A 27534-nucleotide genomic window follows, 5' to 3' on the forward strand; every position below is an offset into this window, starting at 1 on the left:
TATTCCTGTGTATAAAAGAAGGTAAAAGGGGCACACTTAGGGAAGTGGCTGGGGTGGGAGATAATTGTGTCTCCCGGTGGATCTGTCCACCATTGTGAGTTGTGTTTGCTTCTCTCTCTATAGATTCATTCTGGACTCTGTTCCTTGGTCATCCTAGAGAGTGACCAATTATTGGGAAATCGATTTTTACATAAATGTTATTAGTCACTTTTTTATAAAAAAAAGAACTCAAGAGAAGTAATGTTCTACCTTGCAGGGTGACTGTGAAAATGAAGCGAATCTGAGAAGCATTTTCCAAATGGTTGACCAGTAAATGCTTCTGTAGCAATATATATGTGTGACTGTTATGTTCTGGCAAAATGTAGGTGGCGCAGAGGATTGCACAGCTGCAGGAAGCCCTGTTGCATTGTGGGAAGTTTCAGGATGCCTTGGAGCCTTTGCTCAGCTGGTTGGCCGACACGGAGGAGCTCATCTCCAACCAGAAGCCGCCATCTGCTGAATATAAAGTAGTGAAGGCTCAGATTCAGGAGCAAAAGGTGAGGAGTTGGGGGCCAGGGGACCTTGAACTCACAGAGCACGGCTGGCTGGCAGGACCCTCCATGGCCTCTCTCTGCTCTGGGCACTCAGCTCCACCAGCAGCCCCAGCTGACAGGAAAGGTTTCACTTGCTTTTCTTTTGGCAGACGGCTTCTATCTACCACCTGTGCCATGTCAAATAAGCAGGAAAAGGAAGGAAAGAGGCTGGTAGTTGGTGAGCTTTGCAGAACAGAGAGGGGACAATATAGGGGGCAGCCACCCAACCTTTAGTGTGGAGACAGCCCCCACTAGGAATGGCATAAAAGGCAACCTTTGTTGGGTGAGGTCTGGGAACTTGAAGTTGATGGTGGTGAGTGAAAGGGGAGAAAGAGGGCACAGTTAAAAGCGGTGGGAGGGAAATGTGAGTTTAGCAGAGGGAGAGCCCTGGGGACTGTTGGCCTTACTGAAAGCAGAAGGGCAATTCCATCCTTAGCAGAATAATTATCACTTTCTAATACTTTATTCCAAAGCTGCTCCAGCGTCTCCTGGATGACCGGAAAGCTACTGTCGAGATGATCCAAGCAGAGGGTGGGAGAATAGCTCAGTCTGCTGAACCAGCAGACAGGGAGAAGATAGTTGCCCAACTGGAGAGCCTTGGAAGCCACTGGGCAGGACTTCTCAGCAAAGCTACAGCCAGGTAAGCTACAAGGCCTGTAGGATGCAAGCTTGTCTGTTGTAATTTAGCACTGAAGCGAGAGAAAGTGACCTTTGCTTTGCGCTCTCCTCTCCCAGCAAAGTATGCTTTGATGTTCTTTTGGTAGGCTGCCTTATACTGAGTTGGACCATTGGTCCATCTAGCTCAGTACAGGCTACTCTGATTGGCAGCAGCTCTCCAGGGTTTCAGGCAGGGAGCCTTTCCCAGCCCTGCCTGGAGATGCTGCTGGGGGCTGGACCCCTGGGGGCTTCTGCATGCACAGCAGATACTCTGCCATTGAGCTGTGGCCCTTTGCTCTGGTAACCCTGCTGTTTCATAACATGAGTTATTTTATGAACTGTGACTGCCTGTGCATTGCACACAATAACTTTGCAAAACAAGCTGTTAAAGATGCCGTCTCATGCCTGTGCTCTGAATAAAATCACTCTGAACTTCTGCGCCATATGGCTAGGACATTGCAACTGAGTGTGGTTAGCAGGACTGAAGAATACAAACTGTGTCCGCAGGATGGGATGCACTACTTGCAGGAGAGTCTCTTGCTTGTAAAACTCACAAAAAAAACCACAACCTGTTGATCCTGTGAGTCCCAGAGCACCATGAGCAGCACGTGTGGAACACGCTTCTGTGCCACAGTATTTCTTTCTTCTTTAAAATATTTATCACCTGCCCTTCACTCGAAGGTGCCAAGATAGAAATATGTGCAGTATAAACCAAAATCAAACTATAAGATTAAATCAGCATAAAACAAAAATACAGAATTCAGATACCAATTAAACCAGCAGTGGTAGCAGATAACCTTTGGCCATCCAGGGCCAGTCCAGGATGTTTTAATGTCTGTGGAGGGTTATCCTCAAGAACTCCCTTGCAGATGTAAGAAAAAGGGGAGGGTCACCTTTCAATGAATGGTAGCTGCGCAAGAACAGATAACAGCTGTGGTTCATTTCAGAGGAGGCAGGAGAACTTTATGTTAGTGGATTTTGACCTGTGCATCAGCTCTGTGTTACTCTCTGCTGCCCTTTAGCTTACCCCCAAGCTGCTAACTCACCCTCCTTCTTTCAAGTACTTGGGGTTGGGATGGAGTGTTTCTTCCAAACCCAATTTATATTGGCACACCTGTGGGCTCATCATTACACATGACTGCATGCATACAGCTTTCCCACATATGTGAAGCAACCCACAGACAAAAAAAGGGGGGGGGCTAAGGAACCATGTTCTGGGTATAGAGAGCTGCAGGTTCCCTCCCTCCCTCTGTCCCTTGAAGTTTCTGCTTTGCTTTGGGGAGGGGGCTGTGTGTGTGCGAGAGAGAAGCTTTTCTGCACAGCTCTGGAATTAGATGGAAGTGTAAAATCCAGGGAAAGGGTTATCATTAATATTTTTTTAAACCTGGCAGTTGCATTCCAGCAACTCCACAGAGAGTCAAGTGCAACATCTGTGAAAATGGCCTATATCAGCAATTTCTTCAAGCTGTATGTCTCCCCCCCCCCCCTTGGTTTTCCCACATTTCCTAGACAGGTTTCATTCACATGGAGAAGGGGGAACCCCACTCCTCCTTAGCCCCACCATGTCTAAACATGAGATTTCAGATCATCAGATCTTTTGCATGGGGCTACAAAAATTACCAATATTTTCACTGAACCCACAATTCCCTTTTTGGTCAATCATCACCTCTTTAGGCCCCATCAGTGTATATATCATTAAGGTTTTGGGCGTTGTTTGTTTTTTGTTGTTGCTTTGCTTTGCTTTGCTTCATGCATCTATCACTTTATTCATATATTATTTTGTTACCCCCTGCCCTGTTTTGGAGACATCCTTTTGGAGCTCTTCACAGCCCACTTGGTTGTTCATCATACTGAATACTTTGGTGTCATCCACAAACTTTGTCACCTCCCTTCTCACTCCTGTCTCCAGAGCATTCCTGAACAAGTTCAGGGGCACCATCAGCTCCAATGCACAGATCCTTCAGGAACTTTACTGCGTGCTTCCTTCCTTCCATTGTGAGAACTGTCTGTTTATTCCCACACTCTGTTTCCTGTTCTTTAACCAACTGCTGATCCTTAAGAGGATCTGTCCTTTCACCCTGTGACTGCTGAGTTTATTCAGAAGTGTTTGGGGAGAGGGACCTTGTTAAAAACTTTCAGGAAGCTATGCAGTGTCTGCCAGACTACATGTTTCAGCAATCTTATTGGCACTCTCAAACTCCAAAAGGTTGATGAGACAGGCTCTTGATACATTAATCCTGTCTTTAAAAAAAGGGGAATGGAGTTAATGACCCTGGAGGCTCTTGCCTATCCTTTGCCAAGATGATGCCCTCCAGATGTTGGCTTGGGCTGATGGGAGTAGTAGTCCAAAACATCTGGAGGGCATCACCTTAGCGAAGGCTGTTCCAGCCAGTCCTGGAAGTCTTTTAAAATGCTTTCTAGCAGAATCCCTGGTGCAAAAACTGAACCTGGTTATCTGCTCAACTTTCTCAGGATAAATACTCTGGGTGCTCATTTCATTCTTTGTTATTGCAGGAATGGCAAAGTAGCCTCATCTTCTTCCTCGCCGCCCCCCCCCCAAAAAAAAAATTGTTCCTGATGGATTTGTTTTTTTCTCGCCACAGGCAAAACCAGCTGGAGGAGATCCTGGTTTTGGCCAAGCAGTTCCACGAGACATCAGAGCCCATCTCTGACTGGCTGTCGGTGACTGAGAAGAAACTGGCCAACTCTGAGCCCATTGGGACTCAGACGGCCAAGATCCAGCAGCAGATAAGCCGGCATAAGGTGGGCGAAGGGTTGCCAAGGAATTGTGAAATGTGGGGGTGATGGGGGAGCACTGTGTGGTAGGCACTTCAGTAAGTATAGCTGCTGCTGTGGAACCTGGGTACCTGAATAAGATTGGGGGGGGGGGGAGGTTGGAAACATGCATGTCATATCGGAACAATCCTTAAGCCAAGCTCAGTTGGTTGGAATTCAGGATGAAGATTCTCATGGTTTGTATCGAAGCAAAATGCAGGAGAAGACTGCCGGTGACTACTACCCATGATGACTTACGTTCTGCTTTCGCTGTCAGACACAGTATACCTCTGAATAGCAGGTGTGGGAATCAGAGACAGGTAGAATGCCAATACACTTGAGTCCTGCTTGCAGACTTCCTACAGGCATTCATTTGGCCAGTATAAGAGCAGGATACTAGTCTGTTGGACTAATCCAGCAGCAGGGTTGTTCTTAGGTTTTTAACTTTAGTAGTTCCTACCATATTGCCCATATCACTAAATCCTAGAATCCTGCACTTGGTGCAATCCTAGATGGGTCTGCTTGGAATATGTTCTATTGGGTTTAGTGGGACCTACTCCCAGGCAATTGTGTATAGGACTGCAGCCTTAGAGTGTTTGAACACTTGAGTGATATCACGTCAGCTCAGCCAAATGCAAGAAGGAATCATTGTTGGTGTCAATCAGGAGTCTCTGGGTAGGAAGAATCCTGGCTCATTAGAAGGGAATTGTGTGAGAGATACACCCCACCACACACACCTTTTCCCAAATTCAGTAACTTTTCCTCTTTAAGCTATGAAAATAGCAGCCGCAGCTATAACCCCTGTCCATGAGATTACCTGGCCTCCGGAGAAGAATGAAGCAAAACTCCCATCTCTCACTTTTCTTTATTTAAACAATTTATTTCATATATTTTATTGCCCTCGTGGGTGGATATTTTTACTTTGAGTTTGCATGTTCACCAGACACGCTCATTTCTCAGTTTTGTTTTAGATTTGTTTCCCGTTTATTCCATTTTCAGTCATAAGTTTCTGTCTGCTTGTTTTGTGTTCCCCCTTCTCTTAAACCATCTCACGGATCTCCAGGCCCTCGAGGAGGAGATAGAGAGTCATGGCTCAGCTGTGGCTCTGGCGGTCAACACTGGACAGTCCCTGGCCTCCTTGAGCTGTCAGGCTGAGCAGGCCTCGCTGGCTGAGAAGCTTGACCTGCTTGAGTCCCGGTATGCAGAGGTTTGCGACCGGTGTGGCCGGAAGGCTGCCCTTCTTGACCAGGCCTTGTCCAACGCCCGGCTCTTTGGGGAGGACGAGGTGGAGGTGCTCAACTGGCTGGCTGAGGTTGAGGACAAGCTCAGCTCAGTGGCCGTCAAGGATTACAAGCGGGACATCCTGCAGAGGCAGCATGCCGACCAGCTGGTACTGACTCCTTTTCCCATCTTTCATGATGTATTATTATTATTATTATTATTATTATTATTATTATTATTATTATTATTTTATATTTTCCCCATCTTCCATGATGTATTCTTATTCTTCTTATCTTTTCCTTTGTTTCTGAGTCTTTTGATTTTGATCTGGGCCATTAATATCTCCCTAGAACACCAGCCCCACCCTTGCCCCATACAGCCACCACACAAACCAGTGTTATTTCTGTGCCAAAGGGAAAAAAAGAGAGAGAATGATGTCACAGTTAAGCCTTTTAGAAGGCTGCCACCCTCTGCTTAAAGCAGCCCTTCCCAAAGGCGCTCCCCATAGGTTTTCAACTACAGCTCCTATCAGCCCCATGATCCTGGGGTTGATGGGGTTTGTAGTCCAGAACATTTGGACTTGGTTAGGAAAGGCTGGTGTAAGTATTCCTCCTAGCTTGATGCAATGGTGGTCTGCCTAGGACTCTCCCTCCTCTTCTGTTTGGTAGAAGTAGTGAGCATCAGCAATGCCCTGCCTTCCTTAGGCTTCAGGCTGCTTCTGTGTCCCCTCCCAGAGGCTTCCTGTGTGGAAGGGAGCCACAGGTGTCTCTTGGGTGCCGCCTTTACTCTGTCAATGTGCTGGTGTTGTTGGAGCCCCAGTGGGGGAAACTTGTTTTGGTCAAAGAGGAGCCTCTCCAGGGGAACTTGCCTTTGACACAAGGTTTTTTCCCCACCTGCCTAGGCCTTGAATGATGAGATTGTGAACCGCAAGAAGAATGTAGACCAGGCCATTAAGAACGGGCAGGCCCTTCTGAAGCAAACCACAGGTAAGGCTAACCAACCTGTTGCGCTCCCCACAATCCTTCCTGTCATTCTTCATTGACTCCTCTGTGCCAATGGCTGCAGAACATAATACAGTGGTGCCTCGCAAGACGAAAAGAATCCGTTCCGCGATTCTTTTCTTCTAGCGGTTTTTTCGTCTTGCGAAGCAACCCCATTGCCGGCTAAGCGGATTAGCGCTATTAGCGATTTAGCGCTATTAGCGGCTTAGCGGGCTTAGCGGCTAAGCTGTTAAAAGGCTATTAACAGCTTAGCCGCTTTGAAAAGGGGGGGGAGTGGGGGGGAAATGGCGAGACTCGCAAGACGTTTTCGTCTTGCAAAGCAAGCCCATAGGGAACTTCGTCTTGCGAAGCGCATCGCAAACGGAAAACCCTTTCGTCTAGCGGGTTTTCCGTCTTGCGAGGCATTCGTCTTGCGGGGCACCACTGTACAACTTTCCCCCCCAAAAAGATTCACCCACTTCATTTCTTATTTTCTTATAAAGGGTTGCTTCAGGCAAACAGGAGTGGGGTTGAAAGCAGGGGCTTTAAATCCCAAGTATTTGCTGCTTTTTGCTTAAGAAGGCTTGTCATTTTCTAGAACATTAAGTATAGAAATTGTTTTATTGTTTTTAGCTTATTGAGTCTATAACATGTGGGGAGTTAATCTTATTTTATTCTACTTCGGTAGCTTTTGTTTGAGAAGTAGTTTCTAAGCCTGCAGATAAAGAGGCAAAGCAAAAGAAGTCTCTAAACCAAATGACTAGGGCTTGCTGCAGCTAAACACTTGGTGGCTCCCTGCAGGGGAAGAGGTGCTGCTCATCCAGGAGAAGCTGGACGGCATCAAGACCCGCTACTCGGATATCACCACAGCCAGCTCAAAGGCCCTCCGCACTCTGGAGCAGGCCCGCCAGCTGGCCACCAAGTTCCAGTCCACGCATGAGGAGCTGACCGACTGGATGGGTCTGGTGGAAGAGGAGCTGACGTCGGGTGGAGGGCACTCTCCTGTCGGGGAGCAGATCCCTCAGTTCCAGCAGAGGCAAAAGGTCAGGAGCTATTCCACACTCAGGCAGAGTGTTTTCAAAGGAGAGTGGGCTTTGGTAGTAACAGGGAGTGTGCTAAGTAGTTAGTAACTAACAGACCAAAAACTCACAAAAATGTGACCAGCTTGTAAGTTCCCTAGGACTTCTCAGCAGGCAAGAAGCCATTGTTACTTTACCAAATGAGCCTCACTGTGTAACCTGTTGTTTGTAGCATCAGAGAGGGAACCTTCTCAGTCTGCAATCCTCCTCTTGGAATGTGTCTACAAGTGCTGACTTCATGGCTTGCTAATTGCTCTACTGTATTTCCCTGGGGTTTTGTTTTTGTTTTGTTTTGTTTAATGTCCATACTCCCAGCTTTGTGTGATATTCTGAAGAGTTATGGAGAGCTTAGAAGCTTTTAGATTGGTCCTAATAAAGGCATTTGCAGACTTTGGAGGGTTTTTTAATGGACTGACACAGCTATGTCTGCTTTTTAGTTTAAAGCACCTGCATGTAAAAGTGGTTGTTATCATACACTGGCCTGTGAGCCGCAGCCAGGAAGATGCCTTGCCCACTTCTGCTGGGATGGGAAATGTTCTTTCCTCTTTCCTTCCACTACAAATGAAATACCTCTGTCCATTTCAACAAATGGAGGCCTGGATTTCCAACATCAGGGGGCCCTGTGCCGGTCTTTGATCATGAAAAAATACCCTTCTTGCACAACCCAAAGGGCAAGTGGATTCACAACCACAGACAGCTGGACCTTTTTTCCTTTTCTTTTCCAGGAACTGAAGAAGGAGGTGATGGAACACAGGCTTATCCTGGATACTGTGAACGAAGTCAGCCGTGCCCTCCTGGAGCTGGTGCCCTGGCGTGCCCGCGAAGGGCTGGATAAGTTGGTTTCGGATACTAATGAGCGCTACAAGATGATCAGTGACACCATCAAGCAAAGGGTGGAAGAAATAGATGCTGCTATACAGAGGTCCCAGCAGGTAGAGTTTGAGAGTTTGATTTTAGTGGCCCTTGTTTCTTCCCTCATAAAGACTTTCTATGGAAAAAGGCTTGGTGCAGAGAAGGCAGGGAGTGGCCAGGCTTCTAAATTAAAAAGAAAATAGGTCCTGCTCCTCCACACAGATGACAGGAGACTCTGCTATCAATAAGCTGTAATAGGGACTGGAACAATGTGCCACAAACACAAAACAAGAACTAAAGATATGTGTACAGCCAGTCAGTAAAGCATGTGATCTCACCCACAGGATGCACATCAACTCACAAAACATAATGTTTCTTTATGGAGCATATTATCAGGGAATCAAACATTTGTAAAATCAGTTTATTTTTCTAGCCTGTCTTGGGTGGTCCTTTTTCTGGGCTGTCTTCTGCTTCGCGGACAGAGTAACACTAGCGAGGCCAAGGTCAGTTTCAAGGGTAATGAGTGAGTCATTGATGGAGAATTGGATGAAAACAGAGTTTTCACTCGAGAATAGTGAACCAAAAAACCACAAGCTTCAGCTCAACTTTCTCACACACATTCATTCATTTCAGATACGGAATTAACTCCATAAATCTCATCTCTTGATGAGTCAAGTGCCTGAAACACTAATGTTGATTCCTAAGAATTTTCCATCTTTGCACAGGGCTAGTAGTTTTAAAACTTTGATATCTCAGCACTTATGAACTTAAAATTATTTTCACACACTGCTCAGAAGCTGCTTTCTCTCACGTGGCCATTTGGGTGCTGATGATGGACTCATCACCCCTGTCATTGACCTTACTAAGGAGAGTCGGTGAGTCCCAGCAGCATCTGGAGAACAGCATTGGGGCTTGTGGATATGTCAGAAAGCAATGTTGTGGCTAAGAGGAAACTGCAGCTTGGTCCGAATGTACTGCTTTAGCCAAAATCTATCCTAACTTCCTTTCCCCCACCTTACTCTTCATTTAATGCTCATGCAGCCTCATAGTTGCCCCACATGCAAGGGCAGATGCCAGGCTTCTTCCGGTTTGTGTCTTGCCGGCTCTAAATTCTCCTCTCTTTCCCCCGGACAGTATGAGCAGGCAGCTGATTCAGAGCTTGCCTGGGTTGCTGAGACGAAACGGAAGCTGATGGCGCTTGGCCCAATTCGCCTGGAGCAAGACCAGACTACAGCCCAGCTTCAGGTCCAAAAGGTGCGGGACTCTGGGTTGAATGGATGGAGTGAGCTGGAGGACAAAGTGGTACTTTTAACCATGGCATTGCAGAAGAGTAGATGATAGCCCTGAGTGCTGGGAAGCCAGCAGAGAGGCTGGGTGCTTCCAGGGAAGAATAACATGGAAGCATCAGCATCAGCTGGAGCTCTTGAGATTTCTTGAGGCATTGGGAGTTGTGTGGTGGTCTAAAGGCATCATGGATGAAACCATGGGTTAGGTCCAGACTTAGCCATGCTTCCTGCCCATTGAAATCACCACAGCAGATTAGTAATGACTGTCTTACATAGTCTGCTGATTTCAATTGGTCTAAAGAATGACTGGCTTTTTCTGGAACCAATTCAGTGTTTGGGTTTTGATCTCAACAGGGATAAGAAGGACAAGGGGGAGGGGGGGATCAGCGGGCTTGGGTGGTTCTGAATAAAATCTGAGTTGCTGTTCAGATTGGGCAGATTGGATGAGGTGTTGTGGGCAAGGGAGTTGAAATAGAATTTTTTTGGGGCGAAGTGGGGGCATCTGGACTCCAGCTTAGCAGAACAGACTGTATCAGGGCAATATTGCATCCAATTCTGTTCTCATATTTTTAACGGGCCATTTCCTTGATCTGTTTTTTACCAGTCGGGGGTGGGCTTTTTGCAGTTTTTTTATTTTACAGCTTTGTTCTTCAAGTTGTATTTTATCTTATTTGTTGTTAATTGTCTTGGGTACCACTATATGGATGGGTGGGATAGAAATTTAAATTGGCCTCCCCCACCCTGGTCCCTTCCAGATGTTTTGGACTACAACACCCACCAGCCAGCATAGCCAAAGGTTAGGGATGATGTGAGCTGTACCCTAAAGGCATTTGGGTGGGAGCACCTGGTTGGCAAAGGCTGATTTGAATAATACTAGATGGTTAGAGTTAGGCAGACTTGAACCCTATGGCTCTGATAAGTGTAGGCACGATGGCTTCAGTCAGGCCAAGAATGACATTGCAAGATGGATGCAGGGTGCTTGCGCCGTCTGTCATCACCCACTTCTTTTTAAAGAAAATTGCTTTGTGCTTGTTCAACCTTTCAGGCTTTCTCTATTGACATCATCCGACACAAAGATTCTGTGGACGAGCTGCTCAGCCAGCAGAATGAGATCTTTGGAACCTGTGGGGAAGAACAGAAAGCCACATTGCAGGTAAACCTCTTGTCCTGCATGCACCAACTTGCTGACCTCCAGTTGCTTTTGCACTACAACTCCCAGCAGCCCCCAGTGCTGGCTGGGGCTGGTGGAAGTTGTAGGTCAAAACATCCAAAAGGCACTGGGTTGGCTAAGGCTGCTCTAGTCAGAGACAAGAAAGCTGCAGAGGGCAACACTCAGCCAGGGGCCAGCCTTGTTGTACTGGTGCATGTTTTCAGTGGTCCTGCCCCTGGCTAGCCAAGTTTTTTTGTTTTTTGTTTGCTAGTACTTAGCTACTGGAAATTGCATCATGCATTTATAGCCAGTAGGTAGAAATGTCTAGTTAGCGCAAAGCAAAAGGCGATTTGGTGTAGTGGTTAGAATATTGGACTAGGACCTAGGAGACCAGGGATCAAATTTGAGCCAAGAAGCTCACTGGATGACCTGAGGCCCGTCATCATCTTTCAGCCTAACCTACCTCACAGGATTGTTGTGAGGATAAATTAGAGGCAGAGAGCCATATACACCCCTTTGAGCTCCTTGAAGGAAAAGTGGGGTATAAAACTAATAAATAAAAAGAATCCAGTTGGTATCCGCTCCATGCATCTGCTTTTGTTCTTTGACTCAGATAGACCATTTCCCCTCCTCTTAAAGTATATTTTATCCAAAATACAGAGTACCAAGTGATGTGTGCCTGTTGGCTAGTGGCAAGAGCTGTGTGAATGGCCCAAGAGGCAGCGTGGGGAGATTTATTTAGGAAAACAGGCTGGTACATAATCCAGTCATATCAGAAAATGAATACAGAATGGAGCAGACCTGCTGACCTGGGTCATGAAAACCGTCACCCGACATCTCTTAGGCCTCTTAATCCTTGCACCTCTTCCCTGAGCTTCACATCTTACTCTTCCTGCAGGAGAAGACGGAGTGTCTTCTGAAGCAGTACGATGACATCAGCCACCTCAATTCAGAGCGCTACGCCCGCTTGGAGCGCGCCCAGGTCTTAGTCAACCAGTTCTGGGAGACCTACGAAGAGCTCAACCCTTGGCTGGAAGAGACGCAGGTGTTGATTGGGCAGTTGCCCCCTCTGGCCATTGACCACGAGCACCTCAAGCAGCAGCAGGAAGACGTGAGGGTAAGAAGGGGGTGGGGGCATGAGAGAGAAGCATGAAGGCCCAGACCACCAGCTTTCAGTTTTGTAAAACTTAAGTTTCTCACACCTGTATAACCTGAGATATGAGGCTAAATTTGCAGGCTTTGGTTTTCTCTTTTGTGCTTGTGGTGGGGGGAAATAGCCTGCTCCCCACTTTGCGTTGACTTTCCCCTCAAAAAAAAGTTTTGCAGACGCCCATGGTATGAATCTGTGTAGCTTAAAAAACTATAGACCTTTAGAACTCTGATTGTGAGAAGCAAGCAAAAGTCCCTCTGTGTTCGGGCAATAATGCAAGCCCCAAAGTTGCTGAGCTTTACCAGGGGCCCTTCCTGAGGGATGGAAGTTGTTTGCAAGCGGACATTTGCAAGTTGAGGGAGGTTGGTGAGCAGAACATGTGGAAACTGGGCAGCCGTCAACTAGAGAAGCAAGTGGGTTAGGGAATGGAGGCAGGGGAAAGACTGGAGTTAGTGATTGGTTGGGTAGGAGGGTGAGGGTTTTGTATCCCAAAACCCTGTTGGAATTTTGGAAAGACAGTTAAATTTGCCCTGGCAACTCTTTTTGGGTCCCCTTTGGATCACCCAAGGCAGCATCTTATTGCTGAAAACGGTAGAAGTAGTTATTGAATCATGTAGTGATAAAAGATCTCTGCAATGCAGATTATGAATTCACTCTGGGACGGATTCAGCTAACCTAGTGCAGTAGCAGAAGCCAGCACAAGGACTCCCACTAGCACAGTGAGACTCCTCTCTGCACCCTATGCCTCTCCCAATTCCACTCTGGAGTTTTTGGGAGAAACCCAGAGCAGCCCTGGGGGTGGGGGAGGGGAGATAGCTCCATCTGCCTAGCAGAAATGCGTGCTCTGACGGAATGATTGCATTAGCGCGACCTTGAATTCCACCCAGTCTTTCCACACTTTATTTTAGTATATATTCAGTATATTTTGAAGTACAATTCCCACCAATGCCAGCTAGCACAGTCTGCTGGCTGCAGGAGATGAGAATTGTAGTCCAACACCTCTGGAGGGCACCAGGCTGGCTTTGAGCATTACGGCTCGAGGTTAATATGGTCTCTGCATCTTATAACACGATGCTGAGCAAACACAAATTCTTTAGCTTTTTGGAGCCAATAAACACAGCTGGTTTGATTGCAGAATCTGCTCTTTTGTTTGATTTGTGAACCTGGGATCACAGTGTAGTGAAATGCATAAAGCAGGAGGTATCATCTTTGAGTCTCATTGCAATTCTTCGCTTTGCAGCAACTGAGAGAGTTGATTGCAGAACACAAACCCCATATTGATAAGCTGCTGAAAATCGGGCCACAGCTGAGTGAGCTGAACCCAGAAGAAGGAGAGATGGTAAAGGAGAAATACTTGACGGCAGAAGCCATGTACTCCCGCATCAAGGAGGATGTCCGCCAACGGGCTCTGGCGATGGACGAGGCCGTCTCACAGTCAACCCAGGTTTGTGATTCCCTGGCTCCATCCTTCAATGATTCAGTGCAATCTGTGGGTATCATATGGGGGGCTTAGGTGGAGATTGTTTGCAATCTGCCCTCGCTGTAGAAGAGGAGGGGGATATACTTAGCCGCCACCCCCTCACCTTTTTGAAAGATCACAGTCCCCACAAATGCATTAGACTTACCAACTCCTCAACACAACATAAGAAGCTGCCTTAGTCAAGCCAGCTCAGTATTGTCTACACTGACTGGCAGGGGTTGTTGAATCATAGAATTGGAAGGAACTCTGATAGTCATCTAGTCCAACCCCCTGCAATGCAGGAATCTCAACTAGATCACAGAATGACAACTTCTTCCTCCTGTTCCAGGATCCCCAACAACCCTCCCCCTCCCCCAACTCCGCTAATAGCCTGGAACAAAATTTTTCTTTAGGTCCTTTGCTGAAGCGAATAACTGCTGGGCAGGGGCTGGGTTGGCCCATGACATAGGAGGCAGTGAGTTCCTTTGCTTAGGGGGGTGAACCCGTTTTCTCACCCGATCAGAGCAGGGGTGGGTGGGGATGAGATCAGTGCAAGGGGAAACTACATTTAAGTTTGGCAAAGGATTTTTGTTAGGCACAAATCCCTTTGCTGTTGCTAATTTCCTTTTCTGTGTCATGTGATTTTGAGCTTAAGCCAGGAATCATACAGATTGTTCTTATCACCTCATTTCAGACTCTCCCCCACCCCATGCAATTGTCTTGCATGCTATTCGGAAGTTAGTTGGTAAAACTTTAACCACTGTTAATCTATGGTACCCTAGCCTAGGTTTTGTTCTGTGTTTCATCTGTTTAATATATTGAATAAAACAATACATTTTTATTTCCCCCCCCCCCCCACGTTCCGGTTTTTGCTCATATATTAACTCTGAGTTGTTGTTTTTCCTCCTCCTCCTCCTCCATTTCCCGTCTCATCTCCCCTCCCATTGTGGATTTTGTTCCCTGTTGTGTGTTTCGGTGCCTGTTCCCGTCTTCCCTGCGTGCTCTTCACATTTCATTGTTGTGTTGACTGCACCACACCATGACAGATTGGAGAGGTAAGAATCCCTCCTCTTCATCACATTGCAATCCTTCTCCCCTCTGACATACCAGAAAAATGATGTCTTCATTGGCTAGCAATTTCGCTCCCCTTCTTTGCAAAGTGGTTTTTTGCATGTATCTATTGTCGTCTGGAAGTACTGTTCGGTTTTTGAAGCACAAAACACCCTCCCTTATTTTGTAAAGCTTAAAAACCTCCCAGGTGCAACAGTATTTAAATTCCTTGATGTGAATTCTTTTCAAAGTACATCAAAAAGTTAAATGGTTGGCTCAATTAGGAGTGGACTCCCCCCTCTTTGGAAGTCTTTTTGCAGACTTTGATCCAGGCAGAAAAGCCAGTGGGGTATGAAAGCATTAAGCTTCAGAAGGGGTGGCAACTGGCAAAGGTTTGCTCTTGGCCTCATGCCTTTCAGCTGCTGTTCGGTTGAAGCAGAATCCCTGTAGCTCTGTAGTTGGACCTCCCTCCCTCTCCCTATAACTGTATTCTCAGGAGAAGCACCCCCGCAACATGCCCATCGCTGCAAATTCATCTAAGCTAATTACGGATTGCTCTTTGAGGAGCTGTTTTTGAAGAGGGAATGATGCAGCTAATGGACAGGATCCAAAGGACTGTGTGATTCACTCCTGGTTCTCAGACAGCAGCTTCTCAGCCATGCCCCATGACTAGCTGCTTTTGCAACCATGGGGAATGTCAAAAACAGTTTGTGACATGGAATGAGGAGGTTGTGCTGGCTGGAGCTGGTAGGAGTTGCACTAGAGGGCACCAGGTTGGGGGAGGTTGTTCTATGTATGCACACTGGTATTTCATGCATCTGATTATGGTGACTCTTAGCACTTCTTTGAAGGGTTCAGAGCATTCTGCATACATTATCTCTAAATTACAACAGCCTTGTGAGGCAGGCCAGTTTTATGCCCATGTTGCTGGATGGAGAGGGGGCGCAGATTGAGGGTATAGTGGCTTATCTCGGGAGCACCTGCTGAGTCTGAGATGACATTTACTTTGGGAATTGCTTGGCTTTCACTCATCACCGCTGCAGTCAACATGAATGGAGAAGGCTCTTGAAGCTGTGCAGGATTGTGCCAGTTGGATTGTGATGTCAGAGGATTGCCCATCTTTTTGCGCAGAGCGGATTTGGTTCCTGTAAAAACAATTTCAGTTAGGGCTGAGTAAGATGGCTCAAATCTTAAGATCCCTGTGCATGTCATTTTGGGGAATGGGTGGTATTCCAGTATCCAGACAGATTCCTTCAGGGGAAGACTTTATTCTGAAAGCTTTCTGGATTATGAAACCAAACCAGGAATCCATCTGCCGTCAAAAATCACACCCACACAAATAAAGTTTGAAATTGCCTTACTGACCAAACTCTTAAACCTATATAGATGTTGCTTTTGTTCAGTGAGGGGCATGACAGCAACCTTTTGTGGTGGGGAGGGAAACAGGAAGCCACCTCTGGGATGAAACTGACATGCGTTTATTTACCTATTCAGTTAATTTCTGTACATCCCCTTATCTGCAGATCACAGTGTGGGTTACAGACAAGTCTATCAAAACCATAACATTCAATTAAAAAGTTAAAAAACAAATCATAGCTACGCAGCAGATAAGTTATGCATCTAACCATACATAAGAGTGTTGGGCTAGAAGCCTGTACTGATTGCAACAGGCACTGCTTCTGCTGCTCCTTTTTGAAGGGCCTGTAGATTCCTGTTGGCTGTTCAGTGCAGCCTCTCAGTCATTCCCTTGCTAAGCCTCCTCCTTCTTCCTGCTCAGTTCCATGACAAGATTGAGCCCATGCTGGAGACTCTGGAGTCCCTCTCCTCCCGCCTGCGAATGCCTCCACTGATCCCAGCTGAGGTTGAGAAGATCCGAGAGTGCATTGGCGACAACAAAAATGCCACCATGGAGCTGGAGAAGCTGCAGCCGTCCTTTGAGGCCCTGAAACGCCGCGGGGAGGAGCTGATTGGACGGTCGCAAGGTGCAGACAAGGACCTGGCAGCCAAAGGTCAGGGGGATTGGAACTGTCACATGTTCACTCCTTTCGGTTTTTTGTCATGCAAATTCTTATAGTCCACATGTTCTGTGGTATTAGAAGGATTTCCACCCCCGACTGAAAGAGATTCTCATTATTTTGGTTTGTGATGTTTCCTCCATTTCAGAAATCCAGGATAAATTAGACCAAATGGTGTTTTTCTGGGAAGACATCAAAGCCCGGGCCGAGGAACGTGAAATTAAATTCCTGGATGTCTTGGAACTGGCAGAGAAATTTTGGTATGACATGGCTGCCCTCCTGACCACCATCCGAGACACACAGGACATTGTCCATGACTTGGAGAGTCCGGGGATTGACCCATCCATCATCAAACAGCAGGTTGAAGCAGCAGAGGTAAGGATGGCAAAGGCAAACATTTCTGCAGTAGGCAAACAGAATGGCCTGCTGCGCAAGGCATGGAATAATACGCTCACCTATAATAAATAGAAAGCCTCCCAAGGTGAAAATGATTCAAATAATCCTATTTAAAAGCAGAACAGATTTCTGCTCTTCGGTCTTTAAAATCTCTGCATGTAGCAGCTTTGGCAACTGCCTTGCATATTGTTATAGCAAGGTATGTGTGCTGCTGCCTGAGCTTCCTGCCTTTTTTCTTTAGAAATTTAATCTCTGATTAGAAGCGCAATTTAATAAACAAGATGGCTTATAAATGTGTGTTGTGAGTCACTCTGGCAACCCAGATGCCATTTTGGAGCAGTGCTTGCTAATAAAACATCAACCACTGTGGTGACCTTAATCCTGCAGACAATCAAGGAGGAAACGGACAGTTTGCATGAAGAACTGGAGTTCATCCGGATTCTTGGGACTGACCTGATCTTTGCCTGCGGTGAGACAGAAAAACCAGAAGTGAAGAAAAGCATAGATGAGGTGGGTAGATTGTGGCCCCTGGGCCTCTCTCTCTTACCGTTGGACCTCTCCCCAAGTAACACACCCTTCCTCTGTCACACATCCTCTCGCCAGCCTGGTGTCACACCCTCCTTGAGTGCTGTTGCCTTGCTAGAGGCATGTCCTTGAACCCTGATCATGCCTCTTGTTTGCCTGGATGGAGGATAGAGAGGGTCATGTGAGTGTGTGTAGAAACCAGCTTGGTGCCTGCGGCTCCCCTGTCTGAATCCAACCCTGTGCACGGTGCTGCCTATCTGGCTCCCACACTGGCAAGACGCCCAACCCCCAATGACCTCTCCTTGATTTTGCAGATGAACGGTGCCTGGGAGAACCTGAACAAAACCTGGAAGGAGCGGCTGGAACGGCTGGAGGAGGCCATGCAGTCGGCAGTGCAGTACCAGGACACACTGCAGGTGATAACGGGTGGAGGTGGAGATGATGCACAGGGGTAGGGAAGGCGCAGAGCCAAGGGAGATGCTTTACCAGACCACTGGTCCATCCACACTGGCTCTCTAGGATTTCAAGCAGGAAGGCCCTCCCAGCCCTACCTGGAGATGCCCCCAGGGATTGAACCAGGGTCCTTCTGCATGAAAAGCAGCTACTCTGCCACTGAGCCATGGTGCTTCCTAAGACAAGCAGGGATCATTTCTAGATACTGCCTGAAATGGATTCTGGCTCTTAATTCTGAGCATCTTTCATTGTAGTGCCAGGCTTAATGCATAAACATCACAGAGTAGTCTGAGGAACACCAGATTCTTGGAGGGTGGGAGGGCCAGTGTCATTTTAGTTTACTGATTAAAGGTTCTTATACACCTGCCTTTGCAAACCTGGTGCCCTCCAGCTCCCATGTGCACTGGTTGAGAGCTAGTGGGAGTTATTGTTCAAAACATCTGGAGGGCACCAGGTTGGCGAAGACATTAGTAAAAAAATAGCTCGAGGGCTGACCAGGGCTTGGTGCCCAGTTATGAATTATTAGTCAAAAATGACAGCATCTCAGAATAGTACTTAGACCTTGGGCAGAATAGCTAAATTCTTCCAAAGGCCAGAGAGAGAGCAGGTATGTTTCAACCTGGTGGTGGAATCCCAGCAAAGTTGTATCAATCTGCACACCTGAGGTGAGAGAGTTTCACAACCAGACACCATTACAGAAAAGACCTTGCTTCATGTAATTTAGGCCTGATTCTATTATAATAATTGTAAATGGAGCCTCTGTGTATAAGGGCAGTCTACCTTAGAGTGGCTGATCCTGGGGAGAAGCAGCAGGGGATGATCCAAATCTTGCCTGTCAGCTTTCCACTGTTAGGAACAGGATACCAGGCTGGACATGGATCTTTGGTCTGACCCGGCAGGGTTATTTTGTATTAAGGGCCAGGCATCTCAGAGGAGTAGTTGAGCCTATGAGAAAGAGGAGAGGCTGAGGGAAAGGGTTATGAACTGGGTGCTGACTCTTTTCATGGAGGCCACAACGCTGCGCCTCTGGGTGGTAGCTGGCTGGGTCTCCCTTCATTTGTGGGCCTGCTCCCTTTTCAGGCCATGTTTGACTGGCTGGACAACACAGTGATCAAACTCTGCAACATGCCCCCTGTGGGGACGGATCTCAACACCGTCAAAGAGCAACTGAACGAGATGAAGGTGCGTGTGTTTGTGCACTGTGGTTTTTTTCAAATGGTGGGCGGTTTATAAATTCTTTAAATAAATCTTCGATCACAGTCCTGAGCGTGAAACTCCCTGCTTTCTCCTTCTTGGCAGGAATTTAAAATGGAAGTTTACCAGCAGCAGATCGAGATGGAGAAACTGAATCACCAGGGAGGGCTCATGCTCAAAAAAGCCATGGATGAGACAGACCGAGACATAATCCGGGAGCCACTGACGGAGCTGAAGCATCTGTGGGAGAACCTGAATGAGAAAATAGCCCATCGGCAGGTATGGTGGGTGAACTGTCAGGGCCTGAGGTGTGGGTAAAACCTTTAAAGCCCTCGCTCCATCTGAAGATGGCTTAGGTTCAATTAAAGGGTCTGGCTATCACCTTTTGAAGCCCCAAAGGGTCTCAGACCAGGTTACCTTGAGGGCTGCCACTGCTGCTTCCTCCTTGGGCCTGGCCAGGCCCTCCACTGTATGTCCCATTGCTAACTGGAGTGCTAGAGATTTGTGCAGCTTCTGTGCTGATGGTCTTTTGTCGTCTATTAAACACTCCCCCCCCCCCCCCGCGCTTAAGCTGATGTTTTGCTTGCCTTCTGTCTCCCTGTTTTATTTTTACTTGTTGGGTCCTGTTATTTATTTGCCTGTTTTTGGTATACTTTGCACTATTTTTAAAGTACTGCAACCTTAAGTGCTCCTCCTTGGTGCATAGGAAAACGGGATTTTAAAAATCCTATAAAATAAATACAAACACACACCTAGCCTTTTCTTCTTAAAATAAATTCCTCTTCTCACCTTGTCTACAAACAGCACAAGCTAGAAGGTGCCCTCTTGGCCCTTGGCCAGTTCCAACATGCGCTGGCTGAGCTGATGGCCTGGCTGACCCACACCGAAGAGCTGCTGGATGCCCAGAGGCCAATCAATGGCGACCCAAAAGTCATTGAGGTGGAATTAGCTAAGCACCATGTAAGTACAGGGGAAGGGGTTTTATATTGTGAACCACCCTGAAATCAATGGATGAAGGACGATATACAAATTTTGTAGTAGTAGTAGTAGTAGTAGTAGTAGTAGTAGTAGTAGTAGTAATACTTACAGACACAATGCTGGCTCTCAGAGCAGTTATTCCAAAAGAGATGGGTCTTTCTCCCAACAACCCACTTTCTGGCCCACTGAGCCACTCCCCAGAATCAGGGTCCACACTGCCATCCCATGCCAACCAGCTCTGCCAAGATGTCTCCATGGGGCTCATGACAATTGGTTTATCTCACTCAGCATTGTTTACCCTGACTGGCAGCAGTTCCCCAGGATGTCAGAAAGTGTCTTTGCCAGCCCTATCTGGAGATACCAGAGATCCAGCCTGGCACTGTGTGCATGCAAAGCTGAGCCACAGCCTTTCCTCTAGCTGGGGGTGTTTGCTTGGGCTTGACATTTGGTCAGTTATTGCCAGTAACTTGCTGCTGATGCTGAGAGTGTTTTGTGAGAATATCCAGGAAGCCTTGTCTCGTGTGCTTTGCTTCCTGAGTTTGTACACCAAAACCAAGATGCAGGAGACTCCAGCCATGCTGATTGACAGGGGCTGAACTTGGGTCCACCATCTATCACCACCATCCTTTGCTAGTGCCACAGAGGCCTGCAAGGGCCCTAAAGCATTTTCTCTTCTCCACCTGCAACACCACACTAGGTGCTGAAGAATGATGTGCTGGCCCATCAGTCCACAGTGGAGACAGTGAACAAGGCTGGCAATGAGCTCCTGGAATCCAGCGCAGGGGATGATGCCAGCAGTCTCCGGAACCGCCTGGAGACAATGAATTCATGCTGGGAGTCGGTGCTGCAGAAGACAGAGGAGCGAGAGCAGCAGCTGCAGATGACCCTTCAGCAGGTCAGCTGGGAAGAGAGTTAGTTAGGCAAGCAGTGGGTGCTCTTCAGAGCCCTCTCGTTCCTTACATTCCTCGCCCAACATTTCAAAGGAGCCACATTCAGGCATGCACCTGAACACACATACGGTTGAGATGGGAGTGGGGAAGGTGGGGGCACGTCTCGCAATGAGCACCAAGGTCTGTAGGGTTTCTTGGCGTGTTTGTCTCCCTACAAAAAGGAAGGCTTCCAATTGCAGGGGGTTTCTAAGCAAGTTAATTACCAATTCTTTAAAAATCAAACCACTTCAGACCTTATCACAAATTGAAGTTCTCCCTATAAGAATAACTGAATCTTCAGTGCACAAGTTGACATTATGCTTTTATATTATTTTGTTTTTTTGTAAACCATTATAACTATTTTTTGGGGGGGGGATGAAGGATGGGATAGAACTCCCTTGTTAAATATACAAGTGAAAGGAGTTGTGAAGAGCAGCTCGTGCCCCTGGGGGAGGGGATTTGGAGGGGGGGGGCTTTTGTGTGCTACCCCTCCTCCTGGTTATTTATTTATCCCTTTGTGTGTTCAGGTGATTGCCCACCAAGACTTGCTCTGTGGCTGGACTTGTTTGGGTGTACAGATGAGTCTTTCCCAGCCGCTTCCTCACTTTGGAGACGATTCGTTCTTTGAGCCAGAGTCTTTTTGGGGATGCTTCTCTTACTTCTGGGAGCTAGACTAGAAGAGGATGGCTAGAAATAGGCTGGGATTTGAACCTAAGCTTATGCTTGGCACTTTGGTTTTGCTTTTTGAATTTCACTGCCCCAAAATGTATTTCTGTACTTTTGGTTTTAAAAATCCTGGTACCTCCTGCTGAGGTTTCCGAAACCATCAGAGTGAATTGCTTGTGCCCTTCAGTCCAGCATGTGCTTTGTGTTTCCTTGCAGGCTCAAGGTTTCCATGGTGAAATTGAAGACTTCCTCCTCTGGCTCACGAGGATGGAGAACCAGCTGTCTGCCTCCAAACCGACAGGTGGGCTGCCAGAGACTGCTCGAGAGCAACTGAATGCCCACATGGTGAGTTGTGCTGGCCGAACTGATGCCTGGAATGAATGACCCCTTAATATGGGAGGGAAGGATAATGTGCATCACAGGTGGGATGTGAAATACCTAAAAGGGAAAGCGCCAGAGAAAAAGGAATGGGGGAAGGCTTGGTTAGCTACATTCCAGCTTACAGTGCACAGCTGTATCTACCTAAGCTACTCATGGATGTTCCATGTTGTTGCAGTCACTCAGCTATCAGCTGGCATCAGCAACCCTGGACCAGCACAAATGTGACGTTTTTACACGTAAGGATGTCACAGAGAAAAATGTGTGCACAGTCAGGTGTAAAGATTATTCACCAGTGGGAACCTACCCCCTAAGTTTTGAAGCCACAAGCGGGAAGGGTGATTTTTGTAGGCCTAGCTGCACACCACATGCTTAGAGTAACATGAAGCGTTGGCCCTGAGAAGCTGGACTTGGCAGACAACCCCCAGAGCCAAGTGCACCTGGCAAACAGCAGAAGCAATCTTCACACACAACTGTGCTATTAGGTCTTGCCTATGCCACGTGAACCCCCATGTCAGGAAAATTTGTCCTGCAAAGCATCCCTTGTTTACGATGCCTCTGTGTTGTGCAGGAGCTCTATGCCCAGTTCAAAGCCAACGAGGAGGTCTACAGCCAGCTCCTGGCTAAAGGGAGGCTGATGCTCCTGAGCCGCGATGATTCTGGGTCTGGATCAAAGACAGAGCAAAGTGTGGCTCTCTTGGAGCAGAAGTGGGGCCTCGTCAGTATGAAGATGGAGGAGAGAAAGGTAATGTGCTAGGAGGGGTGCGGGTGTACCAATCACCAAATCACTGTACTCACATTTGCATGGTGCAGAGCAGGGGACTCTTGTGTGAGTGCCACACAATTCCTAGCTTGCGCAGGAAAGCGAGGCTCTGCGCATGTGGAGCTTCATACAGAGGAACTCTTGGGACTTGAGGTGGTATTAAAGAGGTGTGTGTTTGAAAAGGGAGTGGAGAGAGAACCTTGCTTTGGTTTTAATCCAGCTGTTTCACAATTTCATTATTGGTAAGTTGTGATGGTCCAGTAGAGCAGGGGAAGCTAATGTGGTGCCTTCTGGCTGTTCTCGGGCTCCCAGCCTCCATGAGCCCCAGCCAGCATGGTCAATGGTCAAGGATGATGGACACTGTGGTGCAGCAGCATCCAGAGGGCACCACATTGGCTGCCCCCCCCCCCCCCAGTAGGTGGTCTCTTCTTGTTCTGATGCTTTTTGTTGGAAGAGAACCTGGCTCCACAATGGCTTGGATGAAGGGGAAGAGTTATTAACATTTGAAATGTGACCTGTTAATATGCAAGTCACGTTCATCGGTTGGACTGAGAAGGTCCAGCCTAGAAGGAGTCTCTCATTTATTACACAATTGTGGTCTTTGTCTCAGAAGCCAGCATTTGTGAACTTTGGCTGGTGCTCCTTTCTTTCTGCCTTTTGTGCTCATTCTGCTGCTTTTTCTCCCCCTTATTTTAAAACTCAGTCCAAGTTGGAAGAGGCCCTCAGCTTGGCAACCGAGTTCCAAAATTCCCTGCAAGATTTCATCAACTGGCTCACCCTTGCAGAGCAGAGCTTGAATGTCGCTCCTTCACCCAGCCTCATGTTCAACACAGTGCTCTCACAGATAGAAGATCACAAGGTAATGATGCCCACCTGGGTGTGCATGTGTGCATCTGAGGGAGGGTGGGGGGAGCTATCTGACTTGAATAGTGAAGCTGCCAAAAGGTAGAGAAAAACTTAATTATTTAAAATAGCTGTGGAGTATTGAGAGAATTCAATTAAAGTTCTATAATTGTATCATAGTCACAAGTGCTCGAAACTTGAGAAATGAAATAAGAGCTAGATAATATCTTCTATCCACAGCAAGAATAGACAATAAGCACTTCCACAAGAACAACAATAAACAATGCCTAGGTATAGCAGCCAAATAAGGAAAGACTTTAAAATTAAAATAGGGAAATATAGGTGTTTTCATAGGTGTTTTCAAATAACCAAGTTTTTGAAACTGCAAGATAGATAGATACTAACATATAATAAAGAGGAAAAGCTGTCATCATGCTGCAGTTTGTTTGGCTGCCAGTAGGTGGCACTGTGAACTACAGCGTGACGACAGATTTCTGAGAGTTGCTGGGCTCTTCCATTGGAGGTTGAGAAGGGAAGCAGAAGAGGGAAGGACTATGGTCCAGCTGAGTCATGGAGGAACTGTCAGGACAGGCTGGGGTAGCTCCCCCAAAACGTCTGGTCTTTTGCTGCTGCTTGCTTAACACCAATGATGCCATTTCAGTACCACTGGAGAAAAAAAGAGAAACAGAGGCAGGTGGGCACCCCAGGCAAGCTGCCTAGAAATGGGCAAGGCAGGGCAGCTCCCCAGCAACCATCCCACTCGGTTGCCACCCACCACTGCCCTCTTCTTTGTCTCTTCCACTGAGGCTGCAACAGCAACTTTGGTGTGAGGCAGGCAGTATGAATAGGAGGGTTGGGTGGATGTCTAAAGCAAGGAGGCATTTGCAAGTGGCGGTGAGTGAAGTGAGCAGTAGCATAGCCGTGTGTGTGTGTGTGTGTGTACGTGTACATACACAATCATAAAGTATGACGCATTAACAAATTAATAATCTGTAATATTAAAAATGTGATTTACAATCAGTTAATAAAAATTAACTATCAGTTGTATTCTACCAACTTGTATGCAGAGTACACCTATTGAAACTAGTGAGCCTAAGTTAGTCAAGGCCATTAATTTCAATGGGGTCTAGTTTGAGTAAAAGTTAGTTGACCACAACCCCAGGCTTTTACTACAGTGGTACCTTGGGTTAAGTACTTAATTCGTTCCGGAGGTCCGTTCTTAACCTGAAACTGTTCTTAACCTGAAGCACCACTTTAGCTAATGGGGCCTCCTGCTGCCGCCGCGCTGCCGGAGCACGATTTCTGTTCTCATCCTGAAGCAAAGTTCTTAACCCGAGGTACTATTTCTGGGTTAGCGGAGTCTGTAACCTGAAGCGTATGTAACCCGAGGTACCACTGTAGTTCCCTAAAACAAGTGATGGGGCTTGTGAGATGGGTCAGATTATTCATTTGTTGCAGGTAGGGAACTGGAGGTTGTGTGTGTGTGTGGCTCACTCATGGCTACCCAGTCAATCTGTGGCCATGGCAGGCCCCAGCCTAGTCTTGGGACTCCCTTGCCAGCCGTAGTGACTACAGTTGAGCTTTGTGCCATCTCACCTTGTAACAAAACCTCCATCCCAAATGGCCTTCCCTGCATTATGTGGTGCCTAAGAGACCCAGGAGAGCAGCTTTCATTTTTTCCTTGTCAGGTGTTTGCCAATGAAGTGAACGCCCACCGGGACCAGATAATTGGCCTAGACCAAAGTGGAAACCAGCTGAAGTTTCTCAGCCAGAAGCAGGATGTGGTCTTGATCAAGAACCTCCTGGTCAGTGTCCAGTCACGCTGGGAGAAGGTCGTCCAGCGGTCAGTGGAAAGAGGGCGGGCTCTGGACGATGCCAGGAAGCGGGCAAAGCAGGTGAGGAACAATCCTTTGTAGGCTAGAAGCCAGGGAGGCACAAAGGGCACCAGCTCAGAGCTACAAAATACTTCTGTTCCTCTTGGGCTCACTGAGGGCCTTTGGCGTAATGGGCACTGTTTGCAGAAGTATGAAATGTGGGTCAGGTGTTAGGGGATGGGGGCAGGTGAAAATTGGCAGTGAGTAGTGGAGTTGGTGCTGCGCTGGCTCGCCAGATGCAGCTTCGTCACGCTGGCCACGTGACCCGGAAGTGTCTGCAGACAGCGCTGGCTCCCGGCCTATAGAGTGAGATGAGCGCACAACCCTAGAGTCTGGCAAGACTGGCCCGTACGGGCAGGGGTACCTTTACCTTTACCTTTAGTGGAGTTGGAGAAGCATGTGAATTCTAATAATAAATTAAATGGAAAAAATTAATCTTCATAGTTCCATGAAGCTTGGAAGAAGCTGGTTGACTGGTTAGAAGATGCAGAAAATCTCCTGGATTCTGAGCTTGAAATTTCAAATGATCCCGACAAGATCAAACTGCAGCTCTCTAAGCACAAGGTTAGAATTGCATGTGAAACAGTTCCTTTGCTTCTTGTGAAATTATCTGTAGTCACTGGCCTCATTCTCAACCTATGTTTTGGGTGGGTTTATTTGGGAAAATCAGGAGTTCCAAAAAACCCTGGGTGGCAAGCAGCCTGTTTATGACACCACGATCCGGACAGGAAGGGCCCTGAAAGAAAAAGCTCAGTTCCCCGATGACAACCAGAGCCTGGACCATCTCCTTGGGGAAGTCCGTGACAAGTGGGACACTGTCTGTGGCAAATCGGTGGAAAGGTGAGTGCCTGAAAGGGCTTCCTAACAGGTAACATCCTGTAGTAAGTTGAGGTGCCTGCAGGTCCTACAAGGGGGTGTTAGAAGCCAGCTTTAAGTCACCTATTTGGATTGGGTGTGAGGGGCATTTATCAGCATCAAGACCTATATTTGACCAGTTTGTATACTGACTGCACATCCAGTCAGAGCAGTGCAGGGGCCTTAGCTAGGTTCCTGCTAGATTTGCTCAGGATGCATCTGGATTCTCCCAGGCCCTTGCTGGTAATCCACACTAGTCTGTTCTTATTTGCTTTGGATTTCCCCCCTCTTTATTATTATCATTGTGTAGTTCTTGGTTTTTTTGTAATTTTTACATTGTGCTGTACACTGCTTTATGATTTTTAAATGCAACGCCATGTAATTTGTTTTGATAAATAAAACACCTTAACACACCATTTTTTTAAAGGTGTGCCTAAGGCTCTGATTACGCCACATTTATTATGGTGCCCAAGGAGGTGGCCAATTGAGGGGAAACTGCAACACCCACTCACCCCTGCATTTTTCATTTTTACAGGCAGCACAAACTGGAAGAGGCCCTTCTGTTCTCTGGCCAGTTCATGGATGCCTTGCAAGCTCTGGTTGACTGGCTGTACAAGGTGGAGCCCCAGCTGGCTGAAGACCTGCCTGTCCATGGGGACCTGGACCTGGTCATGAACTTAATGGATGCTCACAAGGTAACGGCTGCTGGGGGACAGAGCCATCCATTTGGAAGCCACTTCACACTGTGTAAGCCTCAATGTGTTATGGACTAAGGCAGTGAACTGGAGTCCCTGTGAAAATGTACTTGAGTTTCTAAGTTTTACACCTCACCCTTCATCCCAAAGGGAGCCCAGGGCAGCTAACATAAAAGAATACAAATATAATACAATAACGCATGAAAATGTTTAAAACATCATTTGGAACGTAATTAAAAAATGGGAGCAGTTAATACCTCCAGAGTTTTGAAAAGTGCAAGGCCATTAGAACCAAACTGCCTTTTAATGAAAATATACTTGCAAAAGGTCCAAGATCGGGTTTACAGGTCTCCAGATAACTATCAAAAAACAAACTTAGTGCTCTTTACAGGGGTGGAGAGCTTGGAGAAAGAGGGTGCAACTATGCTCTGTTCCCCTTGATAGGTCTTCCAGAAGGAGCTTGGCAAGCGAACAGGCACCGTCACGGTTCTCAAGCGCTCAGGCCGGGAACTTATTGAGAACAGCCGCGATGACACAACGTGGGTGAAAGTGCAGCTGCAAGAGCTAAGCAACCGCTGGGACACCGTCTGCAAGATGTCTGTCCTGAAGCAAACTCGGTTGGAGGAGGCCCTGAAGCAGGTAAGAGACGGAAGCAGGGTGGCATCATCTGCAACTTGCACATCTCTTTGGTCCATACCAGCCCTGTGACTCTGTTGTATCTATTGCTCCACCCCTTTTG

At 47.2% G+C, this 27534-nt stretch overlaps 1 protein-coding gene across 29 annotated transcripts in view; it reads left to right on the forward strand.

The window, feature by feature from the left end:
• MACF1 (microtubule actin crosslinking factor 1) overlaps nucleotides 1-27534 on the forward strand; it is a 297050-nt gene that overhangs the window by 250729 nt on the left and 18787 nt on the right. For 21 of the 29 annotated variants that reach the window (XM_077931870.1, XM_077931885.1, XM_077931874.1 and 18 more), the window contains 27 exons: nucleotides 366-536; nucleotides 1046-1212; nucleotides 3833-3992; nucleotides 5068-5394; nucleotides 6127-6211; nucleotides 7007-7248; nucleotides 8010-8216; nucleotides 9271-9390; nucleotides 10468-10575; nucleotides 11471-11689; nucleotides 12963-13166; nucleotides 16009-16240; nucleotides 16395-16621; nucleotides 17030-17152; nucleotides 17482-17583; nucleotides 18701-18802; nucleotides 18920-19093; nucleotides 19619-19774; nucleotides 20490-20687; nucleotides 21604-21732; nucleotides 22337-22510; nucleotides 23232-23387; nucleotides 25060-25266; nucleotides 25690-25809; nucleotides 25916-26085; nucleotides 26636-26795; nucleotides 27240-27434. In XM_077931870.1, coding sequence (XP_077787996.1) covers nucleotides 366-536; nucleotides 1046-1212; nucleotides 3833-3992; nucleotides 5068-5394; nucleotides 6127-6211; nucleotides 7007-7248; nucleotides 8010-8216; nucleotides 9271-9390; nucleotides 10468-10575; nucleotides 11471-11689; nucleotides 12963-13166; nucleotides 16009-16240; nucleotides 16395-16621; nucleotides 17030-17152; nucleotides 17482-17583; nucleotides 18701-18802; nucleotides 18920-19093; nucleotides 19619-19774; nucleotides 20490-20687; nucleotides 21604-21732; nucleotides 22337-22510; nucleotides 23232-23387; nucleotides 25060-25266; nucleotides 25690-25809; nucleotides 25916-26085; nucleotides 26636-26795; nucleotides 27240-27434 — 4635 coding nt within the window. The remainder of the gene's footprint in view (nucleotides 1-365; nucleotides 537-1045; nucleotides 1213-3832; nucleotides 3993-5067; nucleotides 5395-6126; nucleotides 6212-7006; nucleotides 7249-8009; nucleotides 8217-9270; nucleotides 9391-10467; nucleotides 10576-11470; nucleotides 11690-12962; nucleotides 13167-16008; nucleotides 16241-16394; nucleotides 16622-17029; nucleotides 17153-17481; nucleotides 17584-18700; nucleotides 18803-18919; nucleotides 19094-19618; nucleotides 19775-20489; nucleotides 20688-21603; nucleotides 21733-22336; nucleotides 22511-23231; nucleotides 23388-25059; nucleotides 25267-25689; nucleotides 25810-25915; nucleotides 26086-26635; nucleotides 26796-27239; nucleotides 27435-27534) is intronic. The other 8 variants (XM_077931886.1, XM_077931881.1, XM_077931882.1 and 5 more) reach the window with 1 other exon arrangement.

This window comes from Podarcis muralis, chromosome 7 (genome assembly GCF_964188315.1).
Source record: "Podarcis muralis chromosome 7, rPodMur119.hap1.1, whole genome shotgun sequence".
Classification (NCBI taxonomy): Eukaryota; Metazoa; Chordata; class Lepidosauria; order Squamata; family Lacertidae; genus Podarcis; species Podarcis muralis.